The following is a 14,157-nucleotide window of genomic DNA, read 5'->3' as shown; positions in this document are numbered from 1 at the left end:
TGGATGTCTCCAACCCTCCTTCCCGTGAGCGCTACACATTTCAAGACCTCTTACGTTGTCCTATCTGCACCAAGAGGCAACACATCAGTTCTGTGTGCCCCAGGGACACGCGGGGAAGAGAAAACTCCCTCCCCTTACCGGACAGTGTCCTGGAGCTCAAATCCCATCACCACCACCCCCAAACACCATAACTACCTTAGTGCGTGCTCTAATGAGGGATACATGGATCCGTTATAAAGCTGCCTCCCGCAGAAATTTTATAAGACAGTATATGACACTGCAAGATTCAGTTCTGAGGGAAAGAAAAAAATGAGAGAAAAAATGGTCCAGAGAATGCGACAGGATGACAGCTAAGGAAAACACCATTCCTGTTAGCTAAACCCAACAACTCCTCCAAACACCAAGCTTTTTCCTCAGCAATCACTGTGCTGAGGCACACAACAGCTCTGCGAACTGCCGTATTGCTCACCCTGCCACCATTATTCTAAAAGCCTGGAAAGCAACGTGGTTTCCCTCTCCATCCCCCCCGGTACCAGCTATCCACTTGAGGGAAGCAGCAAACTACTGCTGACAAACCTATCCTCTGCTGCTGGGCAATTTATAAAGGCTCAGGATGGCAGCGAGCTCACAAATCAGTGCCAGTATTTAGGGGCCACATGCCAGAAAAGCGAGTGGGCGTCTGTGCGTCCAGGAGAGCGTAGCCGTGGTCAACGGCTGGCTGACCCCAGGCGGGTTGCACAGACAAGACTACGGACCCCAGTGCGCAGAACTCTGATTTTACCGCGGGAACAACTCGGCCTCAGATAGGCTGAGCGGATCAGAGGATGAACAGCGATATTACTGTCTTCTAACCTGAGAATCTAAAAAAAAAAAAAAAGAATTGGCAGGCACTTAATTTAACAAGTCTCCCATTGTGCCTGCGAGGTAGTTCAATGTTAGAACCACAAAGCCCTGACAGGGAAACTGAGGCACATCAAGGTGAGGTAATTTGTCCAAAGTCACGGTCGGAGTCACTAGCAGAGCCAGAAATGCTGCACTGAGCTCTTGGCTCCTGTTTGGCTCTGAACGCTGAGCTGAGCTCCGTTCTGGGCTCCAATGTCAGCAGCACCGCAGGCCCCGGATTTCCCAGGTTAGAAGAGTGTGTCAGAGACAGAGCTGCTGCTGGCCACAGAGGAACAGGGATGCTGTGCTGGAAAATTCAGGCTCTGAGAGCCAGGCAGAGAAGGGAGGAGGGACCCCGGGGAGACTTCACCCAAGCAGAGCTTCATAATCCACATACCACACCAGCCGGCCAGAGCTGGGGCTGACACCAGAGATAGGCCACTTCCTTGGCTCGTGGCCCACTCTGCTGATGAGGCTGGTGATGTCATGCTTGCCCTTCCCCAAAACCAGGACAAACACCTTCCTGGCCTTGTTGATCAGGGGCAAGCTGAGGCTCATTCTCTGGTGAGGTTTGACAGGGCTTTCTGTTAGCACCACAGTCTGGGCCCCCTCCAAGCCATTTTCAGAGTGGGGGAAGAGCGAGGCGGTGTGCCCGTCGGTGCCCATCCCCAGGAGCACCAGGTCAAAGCTGGCATTGGCCACCAGGGCTGTGATCTCCTTGGCATACAGCTCCGTGCCTCTGTCCTCTTCCACACAGAGCCGCTGGTTCACGTGCACGGGCATGGGGTGGACGTTGAAGTAGGGCACCCTGACACTCTGGAGGAGGTGGTTATGCAAGTTGAAGAAGTTGGACTCAGGATCCGTGAGCGGGACGCAGCGTTCATCCACCAGCCAGATGTGGGTGTGCCTCCACGGGAAGGCGTAATGGTGCCTTGCCAGCCGCTGGAACAGGACCACTGGGCTTGAGCCTCCCGAGAGGGCCAGGTGGAACCGCCCAGAGTGTGCCACAGCTCTGTCGGCTGCTCTTTCAATGTCAGAAGCCAGCTGGGAAATCAGCTCCTCGGACCATGTTGCGACCAGGGGGCTCTGCCGAAATTTGGACTGGATCGTTTTGTAATCGCTCGGTGTTGGCATGTCGGGGTGCAGCAGTTCTACTGGCTCTGCCAGCGCAAATGCCAGTTCCCCCCCAACCATTTCAAAGTCTAAGAGTTGCTGGTTCTCCACACCACCGGGGTAGAGACGCGGTGGCTGGTGGGATATGCTGTCCAGCAGCGGTGTCCAGAACTCCCAGGATGCCAGCAGGTTCTCGGTGGTGATGAAGAAGTCCTTTCTGCCATGGTAGATGCTGGAGATGAGGACAGAATACGCATCTCTCTCTTTCACAGGGTTGTACACATAGTAATCAGACAGTGGTTGTCCAAAAATGTGCAGCTCTGGCTGAACCGCTGCTTCTCTCCAGCTGCTTTCTGGCATGACGGGCTTGAAAAGGTTCCGGCTCACAAGCACCGCAGGAGTGTTGAGTGTGCCATGCCCAATGTAGAAGATGATCTGCTTGGCTTTACACTGGCTATAGCCTGCATCCCTCAGAGTCTCGCTCTGAGTGCAGTAGGCCCGGTTCTTGAAGAGAACACGGACATAACCTACCCGCTCGTCTAGAGCCTTCCCAGAAGTGAGGAGGAAAGGGACCCCTTCCCAACGCAGGCTGTCGCTGTGAATCAGCACACCTGAAATGACACAGTGATCTCAGCTACAGAATAAAACCTGGAGTCTGAACAACATGCAAACTTGAGGGGATCTAAATCGGCTACTTATCATTCTCCTGCCTTGGCTCCAGAAATCTTGGCATCCACAGGGTCTCTTGCTCCACATTTAGCCCTTTCGTGACCTCACTAGACTAACTGCTCTGCTTCCTCTCAGGTACTCTACTTGATTAACCTCCTTTCCTCTTGCAAGAAACTAGCTTCTGAGCATGAATATCATTCAGCCAAAACCTTTGATGTTCAGAAAACGCAGCATGGTCAGAGGTGACCATGTGGTCTGTCAGCTGCAGAGAACTCCCAAAGCTTTACCCTTCAGATGCAGAGAGCAACTAGTCTTTATGAAAACGCAAGGGAGTTTGCAGGCCATTCCTAAAAATAACACACAGATCTTGGCAAGAATAATGTGACTTAGCCCTTACACAGTGCTTCCAATTGGTGGGAACATTAGTTAACGAACATGACAACATTATTATGTTGCTACAGCTCCCGATTACCATGCTGGTGGATGCCTGGAGACACCCCTGTGTCAGCAGTGAGGTTCAGAGTCACGGAGCTGGTATCAGAACCAGGGACTCCCATCTCCTGCACTCCTGGGCTCTAGACTACTCCGCTCTCCATGGCCTGGACCAAACTCTCACCTGCAAAGGTTGGTGTTGTGCTGACGTAATCCTGTGCCTTCTGCAGTTCCTCTCGCACTTGGCTGGCATAGGCCTGATACTGACCCACTACAGCACTGTTTTTCTCCAGGCCCCGCAGGGACTGGAAGGCCTGCAGCTTGCGTTGCAGAACCTCTTCAGCGCTGCTCAGGTTGGCTGGGAGCTCCATGGTCAGGTACATCAGGGCCTCGGTGAGGTGGTTCTGCAGCACGTCCCGGATGACGCCATACTGCTCGTAGAAGCTGGTGCGGCCTGAGGACAAAGAGGAGGTGAGATGCCGGTGACGGGCGGCCCTTTTCTTGCAGCCCTTTCCTCTGCACGTACAATGTTTGCGCCAAGGAGAGCAAAGACAAGACCAAAGCAGTTTGCCTCTCCTCCTCTCCTGGCTCAAGAATTAATTTGAGCCGTTCAAACCTTTCCACTCCCTGCAGAGGGGGTTCCCAAATGTCTCTGCTACTAAAATAAAGATAAAAGGTTCCCAAGGGACTGCCTGTCCTTCATGAAGCAGGGCATAGTCCTCCTCCTGGGCACTAACAGGGCCTAAAACCAGCAGGAGTCATATTCTTGCCTGATACTTCCCGAGTTCACAGGACAGAAGGCAGTTTTCCTTCGGCTGCTTGTGCCTTCAGAAGCTGCACTCAGCAACTGGCATCAATATTCAGCCCAAATCTCCCCCATACGGAGTGGTGCAGGACCTCTGTGTAACCCCCAGCCTGACACTCCTGTCCCACAGGTCACAGCCCAGGACTGTGGCCTGGGACTCCACACAGTGTGCAGCTATACGCAAAAGCTTGACAGAGCAGAAATGGGGCTCAGCAGTCCCGCAGCTACAAACCAGGCCTGCAGAACGGCCGGGAGCTGGGCCCTGGCAATGAGCACTGCTCTTCACTACGCGTTGCCTCTTCCCCCCTCTGGCTTTCATGTCTTCAGAAGGCTCTGGCTGAGCCATGCTCTTGAAAGACAAAATTTCATGCATAAAACCCTGCTTTTCTCTCCCTGCCTGACTTCTCACTGGGATGGGAAGAAGGGGAGAAGGACAGTGTACTTATAAAGAAAGTGACTCAGGTGCCTTTCCTCAGTCCACCAGCAGCAGGCTGCACACTGCAGACTACATCATGAGCATAGGCTTCCCCTATTGATTGATACATTTATCTCCCTTGCTCTGATCCAAAGGCACATTCATTAATGTAATCAATGCTGCAGACTTGCTGGGAGCCAAGCTGCCAGCTGAAGCCGCACAGGAGAAAAAAGACATCGAATGAAAAATTACAAAGTTTTTCAGCGAGGGGAGGGTACAGGGTGTAGCTGGGGGTACACACAGACTGCACTGTTCTCCCTAAACCTTCTTGCAGTGCTTTCTTCCCTCAGAAATGGGCCTGGCTGAGGTCTGGGCTGCCAAGCCAAGGATCGCTCAAAGCCTAATAAAACTGCATTAATTAATATTGAGTTTGTGGTGGTTGGGGGGTGAGAGGGAAGAGGAAAGTAGACGAGGAGGTAAAGGGAGTGGAGAAGCAATCCTGATGCTGCAGAACTGAGGGCGCCCGACAACCCAAGAACTGCTGTGGGTGGCAGTCCAGCTTTATGCTGAGCACTGCAGAGCAGCTGCTGCAGCATTGCAGGGAGCGATTGCAGCCGTGTCCTTCAGCAGGAGACCCATGCTAGCAGCTCTGGGCTTGGCTTTTTCTCTCTGCAAGGCTCTTACTACAGAGAGAGAGAGAGGGGGGGAGAGAAACACACAGACAGACACACAGATTGACCTGGGTGCCTGGACTGACACTCTAACTAGCCCGTGTAAGTAGCGTTCAGGCAAAAGATGAAAGAGCATCTTCCAAAGAATAGCACAAATGTACATTCAGTGGAAGCTTTGTAGATAACAGGACAGGAATACAAAAGCAACAGAACTGTAACAACAGCCAGGCTATTGCACCACTGATCTCAGGCGGGCTTAGATTGCACCAAGTCCAAATGCAATGGCCCTGACCAAGATTTGGGCTCTGTGGACACCAGGAAGGTAGGTGGAATGCCCCAGAGCTCGCAGCAGAAAACTGTGGGGGAACCTGCCCCCGCTCTCAGCTGAATTAGGATGGGAATTTTTTCCTGGAGGCAGCAACACTATCTGGAAGCTGAGTCAGTTGCTAGCAGCAAGTGTAAGGCACTCCCTCTCTGTTTCATCACTCACCCGCTCCTTTTCGTTTCTGCACCAGCACTGCCTCAAGGACCACTTTCACGTAGTTAATGTACCAGCCAGTTCTCCTCCTCACCCACTCAGCCTACCTCCGCAAACTTGCCTCACTAACCTTTAGCATCCACAGTCTCTTTCAAAACAATCTCCACTCTTTCCACGTGATGCCGGTTCCAAATTGGATCCAGAAACCGTCGGTTCTGGTCTCGAAAGGGCAGGATATGGGCTACAGCCTGTGAAGGGAAAAACCAAAGATTCAACAAAAAGTCACCAGATTTCTACAGTATCTCCGCCTCAGTGCCCCGTCCAGCACTGGGATGTGTCCAGCTCTGGAGTGCCAGCAGACATGCTGCACAGTGGAGAGCAGAGCAGGTGAGAGGAGAGAAAACCAGCAAGAGAGCCTGTGGTGAAGCACAACAGGGTCTCCAATGCTCATGCAGAACAGATATTAAAGGTCTTGCTGAAGCATTTTGAGGTTTCATGTGCAAAAGGCTGAAATGCAAACCACAAGGCACTCAGTTTATGTCCATCAAAGGACAAAGGGCTGAGTCAGACTGTGCTGGGATGAATGCACAGTTCCAAAGCACTGAAATACCTCAAATCAGATGCTTACATCACTAAAGACATCTGCTCTTGCTGGGGAAAAAAACCAAAAAACAAAAAGAAATCCCCCCTTTTAGCAGAGATGCTCTCATTGTAGCTGGACATGCACCTTTCTGAGCAAAAGCTGGCCATGGTGCCACGGCTGGAACAGGCTGCTTTCAAAATGTGATGTCACATTTGTCCAAAACAAGGGTGGCACGTCCTTGAACGCGTTCCCTCTGGGACATTGCAGATGCATGTCCTAAGCTATCCCTGCAGCAGCCAGTCCTCCATGCCCCGAGTGGAGAACATGGCAGGAGGAAACCTTCTCCTAAGCGTCCTACAAAATTAACATCCCGTCAGCTCCATATCATAGCAAAATTAAAAGCTGCTTCTAGAAGACAGTGCTAACAGAGAGGCCTGTGTGGAATGAGATGGGAGGTCTGTAAGAGGGAAAGGGGATTGCTTATTCAGAGAAATCAAAGCCCTGACCTTGGCGAAAAGATCAGATGAATTCTGCATCTCTCCCTCATGCACGCACACAGCTCATCCCTACACCCTGGCTTCTCTCCAGAGAGGGGACCTTTGCCACGCAAAAGGGAGAAGGTCCTGCCTTGGTCTACACACTTCCTCCCCTCTGTAAAAGGATGGAGAGCAGCACACTGCAGGGCAAGAACGACAGCCTGTCACCGCAAGGTCAGGCAGCCTCAGCTGGGACTAATGGTCCAGATACATACTACAGCAAAAGGAGGCTTGGGAGCACACTCGGAGCAGCTCTGCCTGGATTCAGGATGGGATGCAGACACTCTCAGAGACCAGAGGAGGCTGAAGGCTACAAACAGGCTGAGCAAACGATAAGGGAGTACAGAGTACTGCTTAAAGAGGAATTCACTTAGCCTTCAAATCCTACAGCCATGCAGGAACCTTGCTTGTGGGCAGGCTGGGGAAACTGGGGCAGGGAGCACCTCTGTTCCCAAACCAGGGTGATTTAACCTGATTCCCATCTCTGGGCCAAGCTTATTCACTGTTTTCAGAAAACTCTCTCTTGACTGCCAGCACTTTCACATAGGAGAAAAGCCAACTGAGTGGCTGCGGCTAACATACCTGGGGGTCCAACTCTCTCATTAGATGCAAAGCTGATGTCCAGCACTCTTCCAGCCACTAAGCCCCTCAGCCTGGCAGGGGGCTGAGCATTGCAACGTGCTCACCTGTTTGCCAAGGTAGTGGTCCACCCGGTACATCTCCTCTTCCTTGAAGAAGGTTGTCAGCTCTGCAGCCAGCTGCTGGGCTGACTCCAGATCATGGCCAAAAGGTTTCTCCAGCACTACACGCAGCCAGGCTCCCGGAGGCGGCCTGCAGCTGCTGTTAATGTGGCGGGCAATCTCTGTGTAGGCAAATGGTGGTACCGAGAAATAGAAAATTCTTCCAGCCTCCTTCAGCCCCTCCTGGCGAAGAAGCATCTCAATCTCTCTGTTGAGCACAGTGTAGTTTTCAGCAGTCTTCAGCTGGTGGTATTGGCTCAGCTTCAAGAACTGGTCCTTGAGCACAGCACACCTGTCGGGAGGCTCATCTTGGGGGCAGGACAGCTTCTTCAGCACGTCGAACATCAGCCTCTGCCCTGGCTCCAGAGCTGTCAGGGCAGCCCCATGGAAAGTGAAGCTGTGGCCGCTGCTCACTTGGTCCAGGTAGAGCTGGAATAGACCCTGCCACAAGTACTTCTTGGCCAAATCCCCTGTGGCTCCCAGCAAGACCACAGAGATGTGGCCCTGGGACACCTCAGCCAGTGATGGCAAGGCTCCCATGAACAACACTGTACATAGGATTGTTCTCAGCATCTTGGGACGGAGGAGGTGGACCCAGGAACACTAGAGGAGAGAATTAAAAAGGAAAATCTAACAATCCATGTTATAACACCACAAAATACAAAACAAGCTACCTGCTCTCCTATGGCAGCAGAGCCAGGAATTTCTACTTGGATCCTTTTCCCAACAGTCTCTCCTGCCTGCTATGATTTGAACAGTGGTAGTAATTGGGGCTCTTGAAAAGACTGCAGCCTCCTTGTGCAAACCAAAGAATGGAAGACAGCATGTGTCTCTAAGGTCTTTCAGTAGCATGAGCATTATTCCTGTGGCTGGGTTAATGAGGGGGCGTCAATGCCTTTAGACTGTGAAACTGAAATCTGTTTTAATGCAAATTTCAGAGCTGGCTACAAATGAACACATGTGCCTCCAAATTCAGGCTGCTGCTTTCAATAACCTCCTGTTTGGGACTTTGCTCTATGCTATCTTGGCGTTGCTTCATGTCAATATTGTCACAACAGCTCAAAGACAAGCACTGGTAGTTCCAGTTTGAAGGTTCTTCTTAATACGCTGCACATTAATGACTCCTGTGCACCTCCATTTTCATGAACAGAGCTGAATTAGGCTCTGACGAGTTACTGGGAGCCAAATGGAAGAGGACGTTTAGTCCTCAAAATCCAGTCTAGACATGAGCCGGCCTCGAAGCTGTCTCACGACGGCGGTGTATGTGGCTAGGAGACAATGCTGAGTTTGTGTTCTACCTACTGCAACTTTCCGTCACTAAAGTGCGGATGTCAGCACCCGTTCTGGCCTTCGCCATTCAGCATCCATTCAAATCGCTGCAGCCAGCAACAGCTGGTCTCCCTGACCAAAAAGCCCCTCTACTTCTTCTTTTTTATTCTTGTTTCTCTAATCCAAAAGGAAGTTGTTTTTAAGAGAAATGACATACTTAGTACCCAGAAACACAACTATGACTTTAGACCTCAAGAGAGATAATCCAGAACAAGAAGTTAATAAATCACTGTTTACTGTTCTCAATACAACAAGTCTTACTTCAGAAGCTCTTACATCAGATATCTCATTCTCTTCATGTTGTTTTCTGGAGTTGCATTTAGTTGGAGCGTAGCTATCACAGTACATTTGAGATAATTAACATCTTTAAAAACACTTGGTTCTGTGATAGATTTAGACCTTTAACTTTACCTGTGTAGGAAAATATTCCCATAGACCATGGATGCAGGTAGCAAAGATGTTTTATCAATCAATTTTGGATAGCAAAAGGAAAAGGCTATGTCAGTATATGGCTTCTTTATATTGGTGCAACTGTAGCTTCACTAGGCTTTGCACTGGCATGATTACGCCACTGTAAAGTGGCAGTTTCACCATAGTTCGATTGAGAAATGGATCTTGGGTAAGAGAACGAACGTGAGCATCCAAGTGTCCCTCTGTGGGCAGAGAGAAGACAAAAAGGGATCTCCTCAGACTCATACATTCACAGTTAGGTAGAAAATGCATCGCTGGCTCCATTGCTCCACAGTTACAGCTGCACATATGCCCTAGGAACAAAAGCCATCAGCTTCCTCCTGCCCAGACCTACCTGGGAGTCTTTTTCCTAGCCTGGAGCAGAACACCTGGTCCTTGCTCCCCTTGAATGAGAGGGGGATGAACCAGAGATGCTGTCCTAGTTCTGGCTGGAAAGCTCCTAGAAAAGTCACCACTCCATCACTAAATCAACACAGGGTAAGGATAACTAAACCAGCACAAGGAACTTCTGAAAATCTCTCCCTACCCTCAGCCTGAACTGGTCTAATTAAATCTCATTTTTCTCTTCTCCAGCAGACTCACCTGAGTAATACAGGAGCTTGGCAGAGACTGCAGTGGCAAAAGTAACTGGAAACTTGTCTTCTTCACAGCCCCTCCTGAGCGCAGACCTCTCTTCTCCTGCGACAAACAGACCATCCAGCAAACTCTCCAATCAACAGTCAGGCAAACAAGAGGCTGCAAATAAGATAAGGCAGCTTGTCCCCTTTCTGGCAAACAGGAGGAAACACCAGAGCTGAACCCCCCATTCCCAGCAGAGAAAAAACGAGCGTTCCTGTGCCAGCCACGGCCCAGCACGTCCCGGCTCTCGCCCACTTGTGCTCCCTGCGCAAAGCCTTCTGGCTGCCACTTGTGAGCAGGCTGGGTGAGAGCAGGGAAGAGCAGTCGTTTCTCACTCTTGAAAGGAAGGAGAGAAGCATTAAAATCTTTGCTTCCAGGAAATGCAAAGCACAGACATGTGCAGCAAATCCCTCTCCCAAAGCATCTTCCTGACAAACTCCTCTGCTTTGCTCAAGCACCCCAGGTCCATGCTGAAGGTCTGCAATGGAGACCGTGGTTTGGTTTGGTTTTCCTTCCCCCACTATGGGAATATAATGCAGATGACAAAGTTACACAGTGCGATAAAATAATATTTACATTTGCTTAAGTGACCTTTCTTCCAGGAACCCAGAGGGGTTCGATGCACTGCCCGCAGCACCCCGGGAGGCTGCAGTTACTGCCACGCTGTACAGAGACCTCAGCTGAGGAGCAGGTAGGGAAAGGGAAGATGGGTGGGTCATTTGTTTCCATTTACCCAAGGAAGGGAATGAATTAGCCAAGTAATTTCCTGGCAGATTCAGCTACACAGTCATATGTATTTACAAGCCAACTGAAAATCAGTTTCACAACACTCCCAATTGCAAAATACTGTGCTACGCTGCCCAGAATAAGCACAGGAAACCCAAGGCTGTTTGTCTGCTGCTTTCGTATCAGATAATCAGCAGTATTCACATTAAAAAATAATAGTCTTTAAAAACCCTCCAACCAGACAGAGCAAAATTACTCAATCGGGCTTCGGGGAAAAGACTCCTGAGGCTGATCTATACAAAACACGTGGGAGCTTAGCCTGACGGTAAGCGTGCGTCAGGGCAGTCCCCTGCACGGTCGCGGGAGCTGCAGCTTGACAGGAGCTCACTTCTGATCCGGGGAGTTCCCCTGCTGCATGCAGAAATGGAGAGCGATGACACGGGGGGGCTGTTAGCTTCGCATCCCTGCTGAACGACCATTAACACACGCACAGCCAAGCGCAGCCTGGCCTGGGGCTCCTGCGAGGCCACGCAGGTGTAACCCAGAGTTATCGGGAGACTGAGAATCAGGAAAACCCGTATGTAAGCACAGACACCAAAACTATGGTAGTGACATCTCTGAAGCGCGTGTACCTTGCTGTTACAGCCAGCCTGCGCCAGTGGAGACCCAAATCACTCATCGTCCACCTTCCCCAGACTCATCCTCCTCTGGTGATTTCCTTGGGAATTCCTGAGCAGGCGGGATCTGATAAACGTCCCAGACTGTGGATAGAGGTAAACAGCATCAGCGTAAGATGAGCAAACATGAGATAAGTTTACACGTGTAAATGTGTAAGAGGTAGCAAGAGATCATGCTAAAAATACAGAGGAGGATGTTGGGAAAACATTTTTGATCGCAGTGGGAATCTCAGGAAAACATGTTTTGCATGAGAGGAAGACGGGTTTGGGTTTGGTTTGTAATGGGCATATGCAGAGCTCCAGATAAATGACTGTTCCCTTTGTGTCTCAAGGCATCACAAAAACAAGCACCCACAAAAAAGCCACAGCCTTCTCCGGGCGAGATGGCTGCCGATCGAGGGGAGCCTTTGTCCTGGCACCCGCAGGGCTCCCACCGCCCTGGGGACGCGGGAGCCCTTGGAGCAGGGCTCCACAGCCGGCCGCCCCGCACAAGCCGCCCGGCTACCTGGCCCCTTCCCCGGCAGGCAGCAGGGAGCCCGCTGCCAGGCTGGGCAAGGCAAGGCAAGGCACTGCAAAGCAATGCAAAGCGAGGCTTTGCAAGGCACTGCAAAGCCCTGCAATGCAAGGCAAGGCAAGGCAGGTAAGGAACTGGAAAGCAAGGCTAAGCAAAGCAAGGCACTGGAAAGCAAGGCTAGGCAAGGCAAGGCCCTGCAATGCAATGCAAAGCGAGGCTCTGCAAGGCACTGCAAAGCAATGCGATGCAAAGCAGGTAAGGCACTGCAAAGCAAGGCTAGGCAAGGCAAGGCACTGCAATGCAATGCAAAGCGAGGCTCTGCTAGGCACTGCAAAGCAAGGCAAGAGAAGGCAAGGCCGTGCAAGGCAAAGCAAGGCCCTGCAAGCCAAGCCAAGGCCCTGCACGCCAAAGCACTGGAGCACGCCGCCTTTTCCGGGCTGCGACATGCAGCGCGGCGGGAGGGGCCCAGCGAAGAGCCGCCACCCGCTGCGGCGGGGCCGGGTCGAGCCGAACCGGGCCGAACTGGGCCGAGCCGAGCCGAGCCGAGCCGGGCCGTGCCGGGCCCCGCCGCCCCCACTCACCTCCCTCCCACCGGCACCGCGAGCGGGCGGCGGCGGCGGCGGCGGCGCGGGCGGGCCCGGCACGGCGCGCCGCGGCGAGGCCCGGCCCAGCGCCCCGCCCCGCCCCGCCCGCCGCGGCGCCCCTCCCACCAGCGAGGACTCTGCGGTTGGCGTCGGCGCGCCCCGAACACGAGCGGGTGGTCGGGCGGGAGGGCGCTGGGCTGCAGGTGCTGCCCCGGGCAGCGTCCCCTCGCCTTGGGTTCCTCGCCGCGCCCGGGCAGTGAGCGCGGCTTCCACCCGCGCCTCGTCAAGCGACATGTAAAATTAATAGGAATAATTTAACACCCCTTTGTTAAAAGCCAGACTTCACAGACACCACCCTCGACTTCAAAAATGCTGCAGTTTTGCAAACTGTGACTTGTACAGCAGCAGCAAAGACTTGTAAAGCAAAGCTACTCGCATATTCCCTGTGAATATCTAGCATCACGATGCTAAGGACACACGGTTAAATAGCTCTAGCTGTACCTGATACAGATGGGGAAACTGAGTCACAGGGGCAGAACTGAGGACAGAACTCGGGTATCTTGCTGCTCAGCCCAATAATCTAACAATTACACGACATACAAGACAAGCACAGCTTTGAATTATATTTTCAGCATAATTTCTGGCTGCTGTCACCCTCAGCACCATTCTGTTCTGGAGGCTTTTCCATCAGCGTGCGTGCCCCATCTCGTAAAGACCCTGTATGATATTGCAACGGTGACAGTGACACAGAGTCTTAGCGCCTGGGCTTGTCTGCAAGATGCAGGTCCAAATTAGGGATGAGCGAGACTGCAGTCTGCCCTGCTTCACATTACGCATTGCCTTGTGATTCCTACCCTGTTACCAATGCAGCCTTGGGCTGGGTGAAGTCCGAATGCCTCTAACAGTGGCCCTGTTTCCGAAAGCCGGCGGATGGTGGATCACAGGCATAGCTCAAGTGATGAAATTTAACAAATTAAACTTGGTGGGGGGGTAAACAGCTCATTTGAAAGAGCCAGCTGGACAAAATAATCCAGCGCCGGAGATCTCCCCTTACCACTCTGTGTGATATTACTACACAGCGTATTTAGCGAGCCGCTTTAGGGGACTCAGTGCTGTATCCCATAGCTGTGTGTTTAACCCTTTAGTGACCCGGTGACAAGGTCTGCTTAGCTCTCAGAAGCTAATCTGAGTGTGTTCGCTTGGGTATGGGAGACTGTGAGAAGAGGTAGAGGGGAGTACCCTTTTACAGTCTTTTTTTCTGCTCTGCGGAAGAAGGGGTTTTGCTGTCTACTTTAGCAGAAGTCATTATAGCGCATATCTCCCTGCTGCAATGTTTCTGGCACATTGTATGAGATGAACAGCTGAGGCCCTGGTCATATGAGCCTGTTATTATTACAGATAGAGTTGGAAGTTGGGAACAGTGACAGTTGTTTAACATCTTCATTTGAGAGACCCTGTTTTCAGCTAGTCATGTAATGCCAAACTTCAAATATCGAGGCTGAAATTGTATGTGGGGTGTCTGCTTTATGCAGTCATTTTTTGGAAGTCTTTGAAAAAAATGGTGCAGCTATTTCTGAGCTGAAGGTCAAGATAAAATAGGTTTTTTGACCACGTTAAAAATATCTCAACTGTTTCATTAAGGAGCTCTAACATCTGCATAATTTGGGGCAAGGAAGATTTTATCAGGATGATGGTTTGGACCAGAATGCGCTTTTGTCAGAAAAAGTGTGCTTTGTTACTGCCTTTTTCAGACTGTTACTCAGTGGCTTTCTCCTTTAAGGGAAATAGATCCAGTGTGACAGATGAGACATGTGATGCCAATAAAGAAATAAAAGGTAGTTAGCAAGGGAAGGGCCATTAGCAAGGCAGATGTTCTACAAACAAATAAAAGCTCTGTGGGAAGGAGAGCTGTTC

At 51.4% G+C, this 14,157-nt stretch overlaps 1 protein-coding gene across 3 annotated transcripts; it reads right to left on the bottom strand.

Moving 5' to 3' along the window:
* Window positions 1-272: 272 nt before the first annotated feature.
* On the bottom strand, window positions 273-13,159 carry H6PD (hexose-6-phosphate dehydrogenase/glucose 1-dehydrogenase). 3 transcript variants are annotated; one of them, XM_013960397.2, is made up of 7 exons: window positions 13,098-13,159; window positions 11,101-11,229; window positions 9,707-9,859; window positions 7,271-7,927; window positions 5,596-5,713; window positions 3,281-3,550; window positions 273-2,606 (listed from the first exon to the last, which is right to left on the bottom strand). In XM_013960397.2, exons 3-7 carry the CDS (start codon window positions 9,818-9,820, stop codon window positions 1,249-1,251), a joined length of 2,517 nt encoding a protein of 838 aa, XP_013815851.1. In that variant the 5' UTR covers window positions 9,821-9,859; window positions 11,101-11,229; window positions 13,098-13,159; the 3' UTR covers window positions 273-1,248. The 3 variants fall into 3 exon arrangements, with proteins under 3 accessions (XP_013815851.1, XP_067167207.1, XP_013815859.1); XM_067311106.1 differs by lacking the exon at window positions 13,098-13,159 and adding an exon at window positions 12,241-12,285; XM_013960405.2 differs by lacking the exon at window positions 13,098-13,159 and having other exon boundaries at window positions 11,101-11,287.
* Window positions 13,160-14,157: the final 998 nt, after the last annotated feature.

The sequence above is a fragment of the Apteryx mantelli genome, chromosome 26 (genome assembly GCF_036417845.1).
Source record: "Apteryx mantelli isolate bAptMan1 chromosome 26, bAptMan1.hap1, whole genome shotgun sequence".
NCBI lineage: Eukaryota > Metazoa > Chordata > Aves > Apterygiformes > Apterygidae > Apteryx > Apteryx mantelli.
The sequence above is the reverse complement of the archived record's forward strand: the minus strand, read 5'-3'. Positions and strand labels throughout refer to the sequence as shown.

Excerpts from the sequence above, each read along its gene's own strand:
- H6PD (XM_013960397.2), bottom strand. The coding sequence starts at position 9,820 with ATGGTCTGTTTGTCGCAGGAGAAGAGAGGTCTGCGCTCAGGAGGGGCT. Across the intron at positions 5,714-7,270 it reads ACCACTACCTTGGCAAACAG|GCTGTAGCCCATATCCTGCC; the intron begins GTGAGCACGTTG and ends TTCCCTTCACAG. Across the intron at positions 3,551-5,595 it reads AGAGACTGTGGATGCTAAAG|GCCGCACCAGCTTCTACGAG; the intron begins GTTAGTGAGGCA and ends CTTTGTCCTCAG.